This window comes from Dysidea avara, chromosome 9 (assembly GCF_963678975.1).
Source record: "Dysidea avara chromosome 9, odDysAvar1.4, whole genome shotgun sequence".
Lineage (NCBI taxonomy): Eukaryota > Metazoa > Porifera > Demospongiae > Dictyoceratida > Dysideidae > Dysidea > Dysidea avara.
Genome location: NC_089280.1, coordinates 33593822 through 33612972, shown reverse-complemented (window position 1 = coordinate 33612972; position 19151 = coordinate 33593822). Strand labels below are relative to the sequence as shown.

The window sequence follows — 19151 nt, the reverse complement described above, 5'->3', positions numbered from 1 at the left end:
TAATTTAGTTATGGAACGGTTACAGTGACTTACTAGTGGTGTCTATTATAGTTACATTAGCCTGATCATGACCACCATGTTTAACAGTTACTCCTTTCGGTAATAAACTGTTTGTAATAGTTATTGTGAATGATTCATTTCCTTCTAATAAAGTATCATTAGTTATTGGAATATCGAATGGAACACTGATCACTCCAACAGGAAATGTGACAGCATATGGTCCAGCTTCATAATCAGTGCCTACTTATCAACAATCAGTTATACATTTTCATTAAATAATTAAATACTCAAATACTCACCATTAGCTGATCCATTAGTGGTGGACACTTGTACAGTAATATTAGTTGATGATGGGTTACTGAGAACTAGTACAGGTTGTGCTGGTCCATCACCTTCATTAACACTGTATATTGACTGATTGAAGGTGATAGTGATAGCTTGAAAAGAAAACATTTACTTGTAAACAACTTTATCTTTATACAACATTTACTTGTAAACAACTTTATACATTTTCACATGTTACACATCAGGTGTGCACTTGCAATGCAGCAGCCCTGCAATGCAGCAGCTATGGGTATCCCGAAATAAAGAAATTTACTGTAAGCATAAAATTTGTTACTTCATTAACTAAGTGTGAATACAATCACTGTTTAATGTCTCAAATATCTCCTCTAGTTTCTGTATACCAAAAGATGTATGTCTGCGATCATTCATTTCCCATTGGTCTTTGTATAATTATTGACAAGGTAACCATGCATAGAGTACACTACATTTATCCAAAACATACTGATGGTTGTTGGCAGTATATATCAAGACACACGGTAGTGTGTGTGTGGCCCAAGAAGCCGGCGCACCACACCGTGAGTATATTAACAGAAAAAAAGAAAATGCGATTTTCACACCATTTTAGCTCCGTGATCCCTTATCCGATTGAAACCAAATTTGCTACAGAAGTGCCAGCTAGGTAAGGGAGTCCACATTCCAACTTTGAAGAAAATTGCTTCAGCCATTTCCGAAATACGAGCGGCCAAAGTTTGGGTTGTTTTTCTTTGTTTTTTTTTCTTCTACTTCTTTTCATACACTTTACAAAATCTGCCATAAAATGCAAACTCATATTCTGATCAAGCTGAAATTCGGTATACTTAAAGGGCTCATTAAGGCGAATCTCAGTACCAAGTTTGGGTATTATCAGCCCCATCAAAATGTGTGCCTTTGAGTTTTCTGCCTCCAATAAACTTACCAAGCCTTTGCAATCAATTCTATTATCTCAGACTGGTACCTCCTCCAATGACATTTGAGGTGAACAATTTTTCGTCAAAAAAGAAACTTATCGCTTGAAATTCTCTGCAACGTCTTCCAACAAAGCAAGTTTATTATATGGAGCCAGTTCTAGGTTGAAGAAATCTATTGAATTGGCATCTGAAAAAGGAGCTTCGAACTGGCTAACTGTTCTGCCATTGCAGGAACACAAGTTCAGCCTACACAAAACCGGATGCAGTTGCTCTCAGATATGGCTGGGATTCAGGCTCTCTCAACATTGTGCCTGTGGCACAAAGTTTTCTGTTGAACATTCTTTTACATGCCCCAAGGGTGGCTTTCCATCAATTCGCCATAATGAAATTTGGGATTTGACAGCTAGTTTACTTACAGAGGTCTGTCATGAGGTTGAAGTGGAGCCCAACCAGTCACTGATAAGCAGTTTATTTTAGCTTCTTCAGACACCGAAGATGGAGCTTGTCTTGACATTTCAGCAAACGGTTTTTGGGGTGGTTGCTGTGAGAAAATCTACATTGACGTAAAAGTTTTCAATCCTCACGTTCCAAGTAATCAAACCACCAATGCCAAGAGCATTTACAGAAAACATGAATTGAGTAAGAAACGTCTGTATGAAGCTCGTATCTGTGAAGTTGAACACAGTTCCTTTACTCCTTTAATTTTCTCAGCCACAGGAGGAATGGCTGCTGAAGCAACAGCTTTTTACAAGCACCTTGCATCCCTGCTATCTGACAAGTGGGACACAAATTATGCAGCTTAATGGGATGGGTGCGGTGCTGCTTGTCCTTCTCACTTCTTAGGTCTGCAATCAGATGTTTAAGGGGATCTAGGTCCTCAAAGGGCCGCTTTGGTCATTCGTTAGGAGAAACAACACCAATTGATCTTATCCAGGTTGAGACTAAATTGCCAGCTTTCTAAATGGTGACTGTCATATAGTGTTTGTTCTTGTTTTTCACTTTGTATTTATTCATTAGTCATTCAAAAAAAAGTACTAAGTTTGGTAGGAATCCAATGAACATTCACGGAGTTATGACCGATTATTAGTGTAAAATAAGGTCGAAGGTCTGTCACGCCAACAGGGTAAACCCCTTGAAGGAACGAGCTGAAAATTAAATTTTTTTTCCTCTGGCCCTAATGGCACTCCCTTCCACCTACACGTCTCTATGGAAAACAAACTAGAAGAAAAACATAAAAAGGAAAAGAAATAATTTACCTACAGAAAAGACACCTAAAAGAACCTACAGAAGCCCAGGGAATGTTAGTGAACTGGTAGATGCCACTCTGCAACGATGAGATCTATAGCCAGGGGCACACCAGGATGCTTAGAGCGTGATTGAGAACCACGTATGCACATGATGGAGGAGCGAAGCAAGGAGAACCCCAAACTGCAATGGATCCAGCCCATCACCACTGAATATGGGGTCTCACTGAGTAATTGAGCCAGATGCTTATAGGTGGTAGTGGCTGCTTTCCCCATTCCACCGGAGGAGGAAAAACTAATGGGGTAAAGCTGCCATGCTCCATCATGGCACACTTCTGTCATCAAATTAGCAGTCAAATCTCGTACTTCATTATGCCGGATAATTGGAAAGGCACCATGTGGGCAGCTAAGGGCTGAGACAAGGTAAAATCCTTACCACACACACAGTGCAATGATAACAATGATGGTGTAAAGCCATAACGTAAACAGACAGCATCAATGAATTCACCTTTATGAAGGGTGAAACCATACTGCTCCAATGGAAGTGCAGACAGCCAGGAAGAGGCCCCCCTCTCCATGCAGCACTCAATAGCCCAGCGCAAAGGTGGTATTATCATCAAGCACAGCTGAACAGTGATGGATAACCTCACCAGACAGGGCATGTAAGTGAGGCTCCATCTGGAGGGGGACAATTAGAGATGGTTGATTGCAGCTGGGCAGACAAAGACTGTTCTCTAAGGATAGAAAGATGGCGAAAGAGGTCATTCTGATGATGGATCACATCTGGACACAAGGCTGATTTTTGGGATAAGACTAAATCAACAAAGCCCTGTAAAAGTGCTCTGGAAAAACCATACTGTTCCTCAGAAGTTGACACAGGGTTACAGATCCCAAGTACACCAAAGCGCACAGGAAAGGAAAACAACTCTCGTTCTATGTCACTAACAGCATGGGGAACCAACTTTGAAAGTAGATGATTATGCACAGCTGATTCAAGTGGAGAAAGCAAGGCTGAGATACCTGAATTGGTGCGAAAATAGTAGTTCCACTTAGAAACGTATCCATGAGTGAATTCAGAATATGAGGCATGAGGCTGGGTGTTAGCAAAATATGACAAACGTGATACCCCAGCAATCCATTCACTGACACGTTGTTGACTATAGTCATTGATAAAGGAGATGGAACCTAAAGCTGCTCCCAAATAAGGATGACCTACTGAAGTGATCTGAACACCAGTCCCTGCAAAAACAATCCAAGCTGACTGCAAAGATCCTTCCTTAACAACCAGCCAGCTCGTTGTTGCATTAACATTGTAACCAAAGGGACAGTAAACAGAGCAAAGCTTATCCCACCAGTTCTTAAGCTGACAAAGATGACACTCTGCAGCAGCATTGTCTGCATACCACACCTGCTTGGCAATACCCCTCAAGTGCTGAATTACTGGAATTAAATTTATGGCATACAATGGCATTGCCAGGGGATTGCCCTGGGTGCTCCCTTCATGTGACAACAAGGAAGTTCCATCAATAAATAAGTTGGATGCCATACGATATAATTATATTGGTCAAAATGGTAGCAAAAGATGGACACAACTCAAACATGTTAAGAAGGGCAGAGCGACGATTCAGCAAATTGAATGTATTAGATGCATCGACTAGAAAGGCCCCTTCAGACTCAGCATCATCAAATAATTCTTTCATAGCATGAACGGCAACCTCACAGCCACCACGCTGGCCAGCACACAGCCAGAAGTGTTCAGAATGACCTGTCTCAACACAGCAAGAATGGCATTAGCTATTAAGCATCTAGAAGTCTCCCCAGTACCAATAGGCCTTACCCCTGGATTTTTGTCAAGAGCATTCAGACGACTATTCAGGAGAGGTTGAAGAGCAATGGGATCAATAGAAGAGGTGGAAATACGTAAGCCAGAGAACGGCATAGGTCTGTAGATGCTGCTCGGAAAGAAGTACATAAATGGCACCAACCCAAAGCATCCACTCCAGATGGTCCAGCGGCACCATCCAGGTGAAGTGCGGTTCGGCGTACGACATGCTCATTAAGTTGTTCAAAGATGACAGGATGACAACTACTGTAGTTGGTGGCATCAGTGACTATCAAGCTGGCAGGAGTGGCAGGTAATGGACAGGGATGTTTCTTGACAAGTTCTTCCAAAACAGTAGAATCCCTAAACAGACACAGATATCGATAGAAAAGAGCCACGGGACTGGTCAGATAGAAAGCGTAGAGCTGCCTTCACTTTTCCTTGAAACATGAGTCTGGCAAAAACCCGAGCAGTATCCTCAGAACTAGATGAATTACTCCCTTCACGCGAAAGTAAATGTTGCTGTATGATGTTACCCTACTTTAACAAAGTTAGTATATTACCATCATTCCACAAAGGAAGACGACGTTCCAAGCAAGCAAGATGGTCATGTGATTTAGAATGACGATAAGGGTGCTGGAGCAACAAGACAGGCATCACCAAGCAGCTTTCAGAGCAATGCACTCCAGAGCAGAAGCATTTCCACGAGCTGAAAATTGCTATGTAGATGGAGTAACTATCATAGGAGTGCCTTTTTGTGGTTTGAAAGGAATCCAGATAAAGGTCATCGAGATACGACACAAAACCCAACCTGTGTCACAATTAAGCGATCGATTTTTATGAATAAAAAAAACTAATTAGTTTTCACGCCTACCAGGCAAACCGCTTAGAGCAAAGAGCTGAAAATCGGTGTGTAGCTGGAATAAGTATCATACAAAGTCCTTGTAGTAGTACAGAAGAATCGGATTACAAACCACTGAGGTATGATTCGAAAGCCAACTATGTGTAGCAAATGCGAGATCGAGATACTCTAATAGAACAGTCACCCTAATAAATTGGGTTCCACGACATTTTCAAATTAATTTGCTAACTGTTGTTACGTGTTGAACTAGCTCTCACTTGAATACAGCTGCAGTGGCGGTAAATTCTATTGCCTCCTTGGGGTGTAAATCGATCAAAATGTCTGCAAATCACGAGATTACGAGCTGTAACTCCCGGAAACGATGATCTTTTATCGCAATACTGCACTTCAACCTTCCTCTGTGAGCAAACCTTCACCAAAAAGTATTGGTGGTTTGATTGGTGAAGTACGATTGCCGTAGCTGCATCATTTAGATAGGATTTTAAATTTTTTTTCCCGGGCTTGATGGACTGCCCTTGCCTACCACCCCCAGCACATAAATGGCCTGTGCTGGACAAACCGGGACTTTCTTAGTCCACGGCAAACTGAGACTCTGCCCGAATCAGCTCCACAATTGGGGGAGTCTTAACATAGTGACCGATGGATGAGCGGGCTCCGTGGATGCATTGGATGTAGGACCGCAAGAGAGAGAAAGATAGACAGCACCTTAACCACCCCATGACAACAGAGTAATCATTGCCCCACTTATTTGAAAGTTGACGAGCCAAGCGTTGATAAAAAACAGAAGCCTCATGAGCCAGACCACCAGAGGCAGACATTACCAGGGGAGTAAAAGAGGCATGCTCCTCCTCACGAATTCTCTGAGCATACGCGCGTTTCTTAATGTTCTCGTGCCTCCAATAACAGGAGGCCAGTGATGAGGACGCATTAGAAGCAGCCAGAGGGTTAAACATCCGTACATCCACAAAACATCTTTCACTTCTTCCACCCCAAAAACCATTCATGGCGATGTCAAGACGGGCACCATCTTGGATATTGGCAGAAGCAGGGTAGTCCTGCTGTGAAACCGGCTGGAGCTCTGGTTCAACAGCTACCTGAGAGCATACTTCAGTCAACAGGGTAGCAGTTAGATCTCTGATCTCATTGTGTCGGATAGAAGGCAAGCCACCCTTGGGACAGGATAAAGCATGCTCCACTGAAAAGGAAGTCCCACATGCACAGTGAGCAGGAGTCCGCTGAGGAGACCACCCATAACGTAGTGCCACGGCATCATGAAACGCGGAATTATGCAGTGCAAAGCCATGTTCCTGTAGGGGCCGGGTGGCAAGCCAGTTGGAGGCCCCTTTGGCTGAGGCTAGATCTAAAGCGCATTGAGAGGAGGGATCCAAGTGGGTACGCAAACTGGAAGATCTATCCGAATAGTTAGAAGATATGGAATTGCGGATTGCGGACTTGCGAGATAGCTGCTCTGTTTTAACAATAGCCGAATTGGTACCCCGGTCCAGAATGAATTGTGAAAGAGGCTCAGTAATGTGACACGAGGCTGAGTACGCCTCAGCTGCAATAAGAGTTGGGTTTATGATACCCAAACCACCATATCGAGGTGGAAGGGCAAATAATTTATGGATTGTATCATTTGGTGGAGAGCATCCCGTCAAAGAAGGGATAAGTACCAGCCAGATGTTGTCTTCAAGGGGTTGTAAAACCTCTGATATGTTTGGAGTAGTGCGACAAAGGTAGAGCCAATGGCTTGACAAGCCATGAGTGAGAGCGGAATAAGCAGCATGCGGCTGAACTTGTGGGAACTTGGCAAGTCGTGTAATCTCTGCTGACCAACCAACAACCTTGTCCCTCACAAATTCCTGGACATAAGCGTTTGAACCAATGGCAGCCCCAAGGTAGGAATGGACCGCGGAAGTAATTTGAACATCAGTGTCTGAGAACAGAGTAGTAGCAATTGAATGGAACCTTTCCTTAGAAACTAACCAAGTTTTACGAGCATTCACAAAATAGCCAAAAGCAGGTCCCTTAATACAGAGCTGGTTCCACCAGATGAGCAAGTCCTGTATACTGCCACAAGCACAAGCATCATCAGCATACCAGACCTGGTCCACTGTCCCATGAAGTTGATTGATTAAAGGCACTGTAGCAAGGGCATACATAGGCATAGCTAGTGGGTCTCCCTGTGTAGTACCCTCCTCTGATAAAATAACTTCCCCAGAAACAAGCAAAGAGGCTGGAGACCTATAAATATTGATCAGAATAGTGGAAAGTGGCGGGCACAGTTGTCTGATGTTGTGTAGAGCCACCAAACGGTTCAGCGAGTTAAAGGCATTGGAGGCGTCCACCAGCAACACAGCCTCAGTGCTTCCTTCCTCAAAAACCTTTCGGACAGCATGAACCGCAGCCTCCGCCCCAGAAAGTTGCCCCGCACAAAGTTGGTGTGAACCAGCTGCCTCCTGAATGTCATCCCGCAGGATGACCAGCACAGCCTTAGCAACAATACGTCTCATAACCTCGCACACACCAATAGGCCGCACCCCAGGACTTTTATCCAAAGCAATGAGTCGACACACCAAAAAAGGCGAAAGCAAATCTGGGGAGAGGAAAACAGTACATAAATGACGAGCAAATGAAGACATTGCAACACACAATTCACCTGAAGCAGAGTGAAATGAGGTACAAAGTCGACGCCAACCACGAGCGTCGATCCCAGAGGGTCCAGCCGCACCAGATGTTCGCAAAGCAGCAGACCTGATAACAGCAGCATTAAGAGAAGAGAATATAACAGGGTGTACGGATGGTGGGTCAGCCCAATGCTGTAGAAGACACTTAGGATCCAAAGGCTGAGCTGGAGGATGTTTAGCCCGCAGAACATTGCGAACACAATGCCCAGGAGAAGCAGAATCAGCTATCTCATCCAAGATAGGATTTTGGGGTCCAAAATTAGGTTTCCGTCCACAAAGACCAAACGAATGATTGCCAAAACATCTTCACACCGCGCCTTTATACCCCCTTCTGTGTGCCAAATTTTAAGGCAATCGGATATGGCGTTCGCGCTTTATAGCAGTTTTTGTAAGTGTGCGACAAGAGGAAGAAAAATAAGGAAAAACAAACTAAGAAACTATGCCTATTATTGAAGTCGCATATCTTGGGAACGCGCGAAGCGATCTCGCTCAACTTTGGAATGTGGAGTACTGAAGTTGGAGGGAGTGTCCACAGCAAAAATCGTCTTGTTTCGTCAAGGAAGCACAGAGCTACGGAGGTGCGAAAATTGCGTTTTCTTTCTTCCTGTCAATATACTCACGGGTGTTGCGCGCCGGCTTCTTGGGCCGCATGACACACTACCGTGTGTCTTGATCCTAGAGATATCTTACGAGGCAAAAATCACCTTTACGGAATAGTACTAGTCCATATAATACATAAAACAGCATTAAATACAACAAAACACTTACAGGTGGCCAGATACAGAATTTTAAAAATCGCCAAAACTTAGAATTTTAGACTGACTGCCTGACTGCCTGACTGATCACAGTCCCAAGCCTAGAGGCCAAACGAAGCTGTGCACGGCCACCATTTTACGCAACAATAACAAACTCACCAGTGGGATGTGCCTTTTGGGGTTCCGACGATTGTGTGCCCTCTGCGCCTTGTCTTTTCTTTTATCTTCAATCAGGCTGCTTGTCTTCCTCTTCAACCATATCGAGGCGTTAATTTTCCGTATCAACACTTTCTTTAAGCAGCATAATAGACGCCACAAGATTATTTAAGGCGCTAAGACTACGCTACTGTACAGAGGAATAAATTATATTCCTTACTGATATCAAGACACACGATAGTGTGTCGTGCGGCCCAAGAAGTCGGCGCGCCACACCGTGAGTATATTAACAGGAAGAAAGAAAACGCAATTTTCACACCTATGTAGCTCTGTGATCCCTTATCCGATTGGAACCAAATTTGCTGGAAACGTGCCGCCCAGTTAGGGGAGTCTACATACCAAATTTAAAGACAATCGCTCCAGCCATTTCCGAGATACGAGCGAACAAAATTTCGTTTTAATTTCTTCGTTTTTTTCTTCTTCTTCATCTTCTTCATTTCGCACACTTCGCAAAATTCGCCATAAAACACGAATGCGTGCTCGGATTGGGCTGAAATTTGGCACACTTAAAGGGCTCATTAAGACGGATCTCCGTACCAACTTTGGAAGGAATCCGATGAACATTCACGGAGTTATGACCGATTATTTGCGTAAAATAAGGTCGAAGGTCTGTCACGCTTACAGGGTAAACCCCTTGGAGGAATCAGTTGAAAATTGATATGTAGATGGAGCAACAACCGTAGGAGTGCCTTTTTGTGGTTTGAAAGGAATCGGGATAACGACCATGGAGATATGACACGAAACCCAACCTGTGTCAAAATTACGCAATCGATTTTTATGAATAAAAATACTATTAGTTTTCGTATCTACCAGGCAAACCGCTTAGAGCAACGAGCTGAAAATCAGTATGTAGCTGGCATAATCATCATAGAAAGTCCTTGCAATAGTACAGAAGAATCGGATTACAAATCACTGAGTTATGATTCGAAAGACAACTACGTGCAGCAAATGCGAGATCGAGATACTCTAATAGAACAGTCACCCTAATAAAGCATTCAGCTACATTTATAATTTACTCAGTTATATTACATTTTAAGTTATTCTGTAGGGAATTCAGCTACAAACAAGTCACCCTGTAGTCAGATCAGCTAGAAGAAGGTACCTAATAGAGAGTTCAGCTACAAAGAAGCCATCATGTAGAGAGTTCAGCTCAAATAAATCACCCTGTAGAGAATTCAGCTACAAATTGCCCTGTAGAGAGATCAGCTATAGAAGAAGTTACCTTGTAGAGAGTTCAGCTACAAAGAAACAATCATGCAAAGAGTTTAGCTGCAAAAAAATCACCCAGTAAAAAGTTCCGCTATGACCAGATCACACTGTAGAGAGATCAGTTAGAAACAAGTCATCCTGTAGAGAGATCAGCTAGAAGAAGTCACTTTGTAGAGAGTTCAACTACAAAGAAACCACCATGTAAAATAGTTCAGCTGCAAACAAATCACCTGTAGAGAATTCAGCTACAAACAAATCACCCTGTATGAAAGATCAGCTAGAAGAAGTTACCTTGTAGAGAGTTCAGCTACAAACAAATCACCCTGTAGAGAGTTCAAATACAAACAAGTCACCATGTAGAGAGTTCAGCTAGAAGTTACATTGTAGAGAGTTCAGCTACAAAGAAACTACCATATAGAGAGTTCAGCTGCAAACAAATCGCCCTGTAGAGAATTCAGCTACAAACAAATTAACCTGTGGAAAGATTAGCTAGAAGAAGTTACCTTGTAGAGAGTTCAGCTACAAACAAATCACCCTGTAAAGAGATCAGCTAGAAACAAGTCATCCTGTAGAGAGTTCAGCTAGAAGAAGTTACATTGTAAAGAGTTCAGCTACAAAGAAACTACCATGTAGAGAGTTCAGTTGCAAACAAATTGCCCTGTAGAGAATTCAGCTACAAACAAATTACCCTGTAGAAAGATCAGCTAGAAGAAGTTACCTTGTAGAGAGTTCAGCTACAAACAAATCACCCTGTAGAGAGTTCAGCTACAAATAAGTCACCATGTAGAGAGTTCACTTAGAGAGTTCAGCTACAAAGAAACTACTATGTAGAGAGTTCAGCTGCAAACAAATCGCCCTGTAGAGAATTCAGCTACAAACAAATTACCCTATAGAAAGATTAGCTAGAAGAAGTTACCTTGTAGAGAGTTCAGCTACAAACAAATCACCCTGTAGAGAGTTCAGCTAGAAACAAGTCACCCTGTAGAGAGATCAGCTAGAAACAAGCCACCCGTAGAGAGTTCAGCTAGAAGAAGTTACACTGTAGAAAGTTTGGCTACAAAGAAACTACCATGTAGAGAGTTCAGCAAAAAAAATCGCTCTGTAGAGAATTCAGCTACAAACAAATCACCCTGCCGAAAGATCAACTAGAAGAAGGTACCTTGTAGAGAGTTCAGCTACAAACAAGTCATCCTGTAGAGAGTTCAGCTAGAAGAAGTTACATTGTAGAGAGTTCAGCTACAAAGAAACTACTATGTAGAGAGTTCAGCTGCAAATAAATCGCCTTGTAGAGAATTCAGATACAAACAAATTACCCTGTAGAAAGATCAGCTAGAAGAAGTTACCTTGTAGAGAGTTCAGCTACAAACAAATCATCCTGTAGAGAATTGAACTACAAACAAATCACCCTGTAGAAAGATCAGCTAGAAGAAGTTACCTTGTAGAGAGTTCAGCTACAAACAAATCACCCTGTAGAGAGTTCAGCTACAAACAAGTCACCATGTAGAGAGATCAGCTAGAAACAAGTCATCCTGTAGAGAGTTCAGCTAGAAGAAGTTACATTGTAGAGAGTTCAGCTACAAAGAAACTACCATGCATGTAGAGAGTTCAGCTGCAAATAAATTGCCCTGTAGAGAATTCAGCTACAAACAAATTACCCTGTAGAAAGATCAACTAGAATAAGTTACCTTGTAGAGAGTTCCGCTACAAACAAATCACCCTGTAGAGAGTTCAACTACAAACAAGTCACCCTGTAGAGAGATCAGTTAGAAACAAGCCACCCTTAGAGAGTTAAGTTAGAAGAAGTTACATTATAGAGAGTTCAGCAGTTTAGCTGCAAACAAATCGCCCTGTAGAGAATTCAGCTACAAACAAATCACCCTGTAGAGAGTTCAGCTAAAAACAAGTCACCCTGTAGAGAGATCAGCTAGAAACAAGTCACCCGTAGAGAATTCAGCTAGAAGAAGTTACATTGGAGAGAGTTCAGCAGTTTAGCTGCAAACAAATCGCCCTGTAGCGAATTCAGCTACAAACAAATCACCCTGTGGAAAGATCAGCTAGAAGAAGTTACCTTGTAGAGAATTCAGCTACAAATAAATCACCCTGTAGAAAGTTCAGCTACAAACAAATCATCCGGTAGAGAGATCAGCTAGAAGGATCACCTTGCAGAGAGGTCAGCTACAAAGAAATCACCCTGCTTCATCTTTTCTTCTTCCTGTAGTAAAGAAAAAAATGACAGGTTAAAAAGCCCTAAAGCCGACCATAGGCCGGCTTTGGGGTATACAAATACAAAAAGAAGTGAAATCTAATCCAAAACAGCCAAGCTGTAAAAAAAGAGTGCGGCCCTGAGAAAGGCTATGGTGAAAAAAGATGTGAAATCCAAGGTGGCGGCCAAGAAATGGCTGTGATGGTAGGTTAATGGTAAAAATTTTAATAACAACAATTCAGTGAATTTGGTGCCGCTTGGTCTTGGCACAAAATTCACCTGAGTTGTCGTTATTAAAATTTTTACCATTAACCTACCATCACAGCCATTTCTTGGCCGCCACCTTGGATTTCACATCTTTTTTCACCATAGCCTTTCTCAGGGCCGCACTCTTTTTTTACAGCTTGGCTGTTTTGGATTAGATTAGCTATACATGTAAACTGCAATTTGATATCATTGCACAGATTGAAGCCAACTGCAGGATATACACATACATCATAGATTAAAAATCCCACAAACATATCAATAGGCACTGGTATAAATGGTACACATAGGCTGTTGCAATGAAGTCAGTCTATTTAGCAAAACAGTATAAGTGTGACCAGATCTGCGAAAGGGTCTTATTGCCTTTCCAATTGTGTGTACTTGGCAACCCATAACTTGAATTGGGAATACGGTACCACCCTAAAATTTGATCACGTTACACTCCTAACATAGCACTAGTTTGTAGTGTAATATGAAAGTGATAGGATAAAAACTCAAGGAGTTATGAGTAGTCAAACTTAGGAATTTGGAAAGGCTATAAGACCCCTTTTTGCATATATATCCAGTCACATATAGTGCAAATTACCTGATCTATATACTATTATATTGACATTAAGCAGTTAATTAATATGATGCTGTTCTACATGTTGTGCAGACATAATAACAACCACTCTAAACAAGTAGCTGTAGTGTCTCATGATCAGGTCCCCACCGGGGAAAGTAAGGTGGTTAATTCCACGCGAGGTCCTAAAATGGCAATCGATCAACCGAGCAATCATGAGCATATCATGATGTCTTTCTCAAGTTGCGTAGCTTTACTAAAGTCTTACTTAAGCTAGCTACTGCTGAACTGTTAAATGATCTATTGTGGCTTTCATCTCAAGGTTGGCAGCCATGCCATGCATGCATACAATTCAGTATTAAGAATATATAAAATGAGTGGGCGGAACAAATTACAAAACCTGCTTTAACCCAAGCAGGGGTAAATAATTTCAACAACTGTGTTGTGTTAGCAATACAACTAATTGTGCTTGTTTGTTTTTACTACAGAACAACGACTGTTCTTGGGTGTGTGGTCTACAATAGCCTGGAGAGCGATGTTTTATAAAACCGCGCCGCCAAAAACCAGACTAACAGATTACTGAATCCTTATAATTTCACCACAAGTGATTAAACAACTAAAATATCTAGGTCCTGTGGAAGCGATTTTTTAAGTTACTGGTTGTATAGACGTTTTATTGAAGTTTTAGTAGTTTTTTCGAGTCATGAAACAAGCTCCATGAAGGCTTGTATCTGAGTCACTGGGAAGCGAGCTGGGAAGAAACAAGCCAAAAACGCTTCCACAGGACCTAATAAATTTAATATACAGTATCACTATGCCCTAGAAATGCCGATACAGCCTACAGCTTTTGCTGTATTTGGCGGCGAAAAAACATGGTCACACAGCTGGAACTGAGCAATGTACCGCAGTGTACGGGCTGGCTTGTGTTACTACAACAACTTGTAGTGTTCCACCTGCCTCAAACTACACTGTAGCTACATAAAAACATTAAATATGAAGGGCTTCACCTTCATTTGAAATTTTTCACGCTGCTAGACTGGTTTTATGGTCTTCTCAAAAAGAATCGATAGGCATTCAAAATTTTGAATGATTGCCGGTGACTCAGTATACCGTAACCTTAAGCACACTTATTGACTTAAGTCTGTATGCATCACAGTATCTGCAAAAAGTACATTACTTGAAATTAGATACTTTTCCAATTAAATTATTACAAAGTAATTACTGTCATTGTTGCAGCTGTAGCTGCCAGATGAGCTCCTGCCTGTTTGCAGCTGCTTCTACATGCATGTAATTTGCTATTAGGGCTGCTACTTGCTGTGAACAAGCAATAACAGCCAGGGTCAGATCAAGAAGCTGAGAGTGACATTCCCAAACCAAGATGCAGGTTACCTGGGAGATAAGTTTTCTAGCTCTAGTGTTAATGCACTGATAATTGAATGCTGTTACTGCATCTGAGTGGCTGAGTCCAAATGGGTTAGTGCCAATGTTGATTCTAAAAGTTTACTTGAATATGTAGTAGCTGACTCAAATTCAAGCAAACTGTATTGGTATGACCAAGAGTAAATAATAAAAGAAAGAGTGCCTAACTCCAGTATGGGTCATCATAAATGGCAGTCACAAGTCTCCCTGAATATTATAGTAGATTCACACTTATAATATAAGTGCTATATGGCCCATTAGACACTCTCTCTTTTATTATGTATGATTCATTACTAGAGATATTCACTACTCTTGAGTATCTTAATTTTTTGTTGCTACCCATTAAGGCCATGAGGAGAATGCCCTAAATGTGGTACCTCTGGCTTTCCTATGCATATACTTTGTATAGTACATAATAGCACATATGTAATGTAATGTAATTCAGGTAATATATACTTGTAACTTATGACCATTGCTAGAATCAGCTGATGTATAGCAACAAGCAAGCGGGCAGCTAGCAGCAGTAGCTGCAGCTAGCAAACATCAGTAGTATAAGGGCTATATACTCCAGATATTATACTCAGTGTTGAGTTAACATGGTTTGGAGAAAAAGTGAGCTTAAAGCTTGAGTGACTATATCACTGTCACTTTAACAATTAAGCTGAATCACTGTGTACAGTATCAAGACACACGATAGTGTGTCGTGCGGCCCAAGAAGCCGGCGCGCCACACCGTGAGTATATTAACAGGAAGAAAGAAAACGCAATTTTCACACCTATGTAGCTCTGTGATCCCTTATCCGATTGGAACCAAATTTTCTGGATACGTGCCGCCCAGTTAGGGTAGTCTACATACCAATTTTGAAGAAAATCGTTCAAGCCATTTCAGAGATACGAGCGAACAAAATTTCGTTTTAATTTCTTCGTTTTTTTTCTTCTTCTTCATCTTCTTCATTTCGCACACTTCGCAAAATTCGCCATAAAACACGAATGCGTGCTCGGATTTGGCTGAAATTGGGCACACTTAAAGGGCTCATTAAGGCGGATCTCCGTACCAACTTTGGTAGGAATCCGATGAACATTCACGGAGTTATTATCGATTATTTGCGTAACATAAGGTCGAAGGTCTGTCACGCCTACAGGGTAAACCCCTTGGAGGAATCAGTTGAAAATTGATATGTAGATGGCGCAACCATCGTAGGAGTGCCTTTTAGTGGTTTGAAACGAATCGGGATAAAGACCACGGAGATATGACACGAAACCCGACCTGTGTCAAAATTACGCGATCGATTTTTATGAATAAAAAAACTATTAGTTTTCGTGTCTACCAGGCAAACCGCTTAGAGCAACGAGCTGAAAATCAGTATGTAGCTGGAATAATCATCATAGAAAGTCCTTGCAGTAGTACAGAAGAATCAGATTACAAATCACTGAGTTATGATTCGAAAGGCAACTACGTGCAGCAAATGCGAGATCGAGATACTCTAATAGAACAGTCACCCTAATAAAGCATTCAGCTGCATTTATAATTTACTCAGTTATATTACATTGTAAGTTATTCTGTAGGGAATTCAGCTACAAACAAGTCACCCTGTAGTCAGATCAGCTAGAAGAAGGTACCTAATAGAGAGTTCAGCTACAAATAAGCCATCATGTAGAGAGTCCAGCTCAAATAAATCATCCTGTAGAGAATTCAGCTACAAACAAATTGCCCTGTAGAGAGATCAGCTAGAAGAAGTTACCTTGTAGAGAGTTCAGTTACAAAGAAACAATCATGCAAAGAGTTTAGCTACAAACAAATCACCCAGTAAAAGTTCCGCTATGAACAGATCACACTGTAGAGAGTTCAGTTAGAAACAAGTAATCCTGTAGAGAGATCAGCTAGAAGAAGTCACCTTGTAGAGAGTTCAGTTACAAAGAAACAATCATGCAAAGAGTTTAGCTGCAAACAAATCACCCAGTAGAAAGTTCCGCTATTAACAGATCACACGGTAGAGAGTTCAGTTAGAAACAAGTCATCCTGTAGATAGATCAGCTAGAAGAAGTCACTTTGTAGAGAGTTCAGCTACAAAGAAACCACCATGTAAAAGAGTTCAGCTGCAAACAAATCACCTGTAGAGAATTCAAATACAAACAAATCACCCTGTAGAAAGATCAGCTAGAAGAAGTTACCTTGTAGAGAGTTCAGCTACAAACAAATCACCCTGTAGAGAGTTCAGCTACAAACAAGTCACCCTGTAGAGAGATCAGTTAGAAACAAGTCATCCTGTAGAGAGTTCAGCTAGAAGAAGTTACATTGTAGAGAATTCAGCTACAAAGAAACTACCATGTAGAGAGTTCAGCTGCAAACAAATCGCCCTGTAGAGAATTCAGCTACAAACAAATCACCCTGTAGAAAGTTCAGCTACAAACAAGTCACCCTGTAGAGAGATCAGCTAGAAACAAGTCATCATGTAGAGAGTTCAGCTAGAAGAAGTTACGTTGTAGAAAGTTCAGCTAAAAAGAAACTACCATGTAGAGAGTTCAGCTGCAAATAAATCACCCTGTAGAGAATTCAGCTACAAACAAATCACCCTGTAGAGAGTTCAGCTACAAACAAGTCACCCTGTAGAGAGATCAGCTAGAAACAAGTCATCCTGTAGAGAGTTCAGCTAGAAGGAGTTACATTGTAGAGAGTTCAGCTACAAAGAAACTACCATGTAGAGAATTCAGCTACAAACAAATCACCCTGTAGAAAGGTCAGCTAGAAGAAGTTACCTTGTAGAGAGTTCAGCTACAAACAAATCACCCTGTAGAGAGTTCAGCTAGAAACAAGTCACCCTGTAGAGAGATCAGCTAGAAACAAGCCACCCGTAGAGAGTTCAGCTAGAAGAAGTTACATTGTAGAGAGTTCAGCTACAAAGAAGCTACCATGTAGAGAGTTCAGCTGCAAGCAAGTCGCCCTGTAGAGAATTCAGCTACAAACAAATCACCCTGTAGAAAGGTCAGCTAGAAGAAGTTACCTTGTAGAGAGTTCAGCTACAAACAAATCACCCTGTAGAGAGTTCAGCTACAAACAAGTCACCATGTAGAGAGTTCAGCTAGAAGAAGTTACATTGTAGAGAGTTCAGCTACAAAGAAACTACCATGTAGAGAGTTCAGCTGCAAACAAATCACCCTGTAGAGAATTCAGCTACAAACAAATCACCCTGTAGAAAGGTCAGCTAGAAGAAGTTACCTTGTAGAGAGTTCAGCTACAAACAAATCACCCTGTAGAGAGTTCAGCTACAAACAAGTCACCATGTAGAGAGTTCAGCTAGAAGAAGTTACATTGTAGAGAGTTCAGCTACAAAGAAACTACCATGTAGAGAGTTCAGCTGCAAACAAATCGCCCTGTAGAGAGTTCAGCTACAAACAAATTACCCTGTGAAAAGATCAGCTAGAAGAAGTTACCTTGTAGAGAGTTCAGCTACAAACAAATCACCCTGTAGAGAGTTCAGCTAGAAACAAGTCACCCTGTAGAGAGTTCAGCTACAAACAAGTCACCATGTAGAGAGTTCAGCTAGAAGAAGTTACATTGTAGAGAGTTCAGCTACAAAGAAACTACCATGTAGAGAGTTCAGCTGCAAACAAATCGCCCTGTAGAGAGTTCAGCTACAAACAAATTACCCTGTGAAAAGATCAGCTAGAAGAAGTTACCTTGTAGAGAGTTCAGCTACAAACAAATCACCCTGTAGAGAGTTCAGCTAGAAACAAGTCACCCTGTAGAGAGATCAACTAGAAACAAGCCACCCGTAGAGAGTTCAGCTAGAATAAGTTACACTGTAGAGAGTTCGGCTACAAAGTAACTACCATGTAGAGAGTTCAGCTGCAAACAAATTGCCCTGTAGAGAATTCAGCTACAAACAAATCACCCTGTAGAGAGTTCAGCTAGAAACAAGTCACCCTGTAGAGAGATCAACTAGAAACAAGCCACCCGTAGAGAGTTCAGCTAGAATAAGTTACACTGTAGAGAGTTCGGCTACAAACAAATTGCCCTGTAGAGAATTCAGCTACAAACAAATCACCCTGTAGAAAGATCAGCTAGAAGAAGTTACCTTGTAGAGAGTTCAGCTACAAACAAATCACCCTGTAGAGAGTTCAGCTACAAACAAGTCACCTTGTAGAGAGATCAGCTAGAAACAAGTCATCCTGTAGAGAGTTCAGCTAGAAGAAGTTACATTGTAGAGAGTTCAGCTACAAAGAAACTACCATGTAGAGAGTTTAGCTGCAAACAAATCGCCCTGTAGAGAATTCAGCTACAAACAAATCACCCTGTAGAAAGATCAGCTAGAAGAAGTTACCTTGTAGAGAGTTCAGCTACAAACAAATCACCTTGTAGAGAGTTAAGCTACAAACAAGTCACCCTGTAGAGAGATCAGCTAGAAACAAGCCACCCGTAGAGAGTTTAGCTAGAAGAAGTTACATTGTAGAGAGTTCAGCAGTTTAGCTGCAAACAAATTGCCCTGTAGAGAATTCAGCTACAAACAAATCACCCTGTAGAAAGATCAGCTAGAAGAAGTTACCTTGTAGAGAGTTCAGCTACAAACAAATCACCTTGTAGAGAGTTCAGCTACAAACAAGTCACCCTGTAGAGAGATCAGCTAGAAACAAGCCACCCGTAGAGAGTTTAGCTAGAAGAAGTTACATTGTAGAGAG

The 19151-nt window shown here is 41.6% G+C and overlaps 1 protein-coding gene across 1 annotated transcript in view; it reads right to left on the bottom strand.

Moving 5' to 3' along the window:
• LOC136267689 (adhesion G-protein coupled receptor V1-like) overlaps nucleotides 1-19151 on the bottom strand; it is a 107090-nt gene that overhangs the window by 7507 nt on the left and 80432 nt on the right. The window contains exons 14-15 of the mRNA XM_066062837.1: nucleotides 300-437; nucleotides 34-240 (exon numbers count right to left, since the gene is read on the bottom strand). Coding sequence (XP_065918909.1) covers nucleotides 34-240; nucleotides 300-437 — 345 coding nt within the window. The remainder of the gene's footprint in view (nucleotides 1-33; nucleotides 241-299; nucleotides 438-19151) is intronic.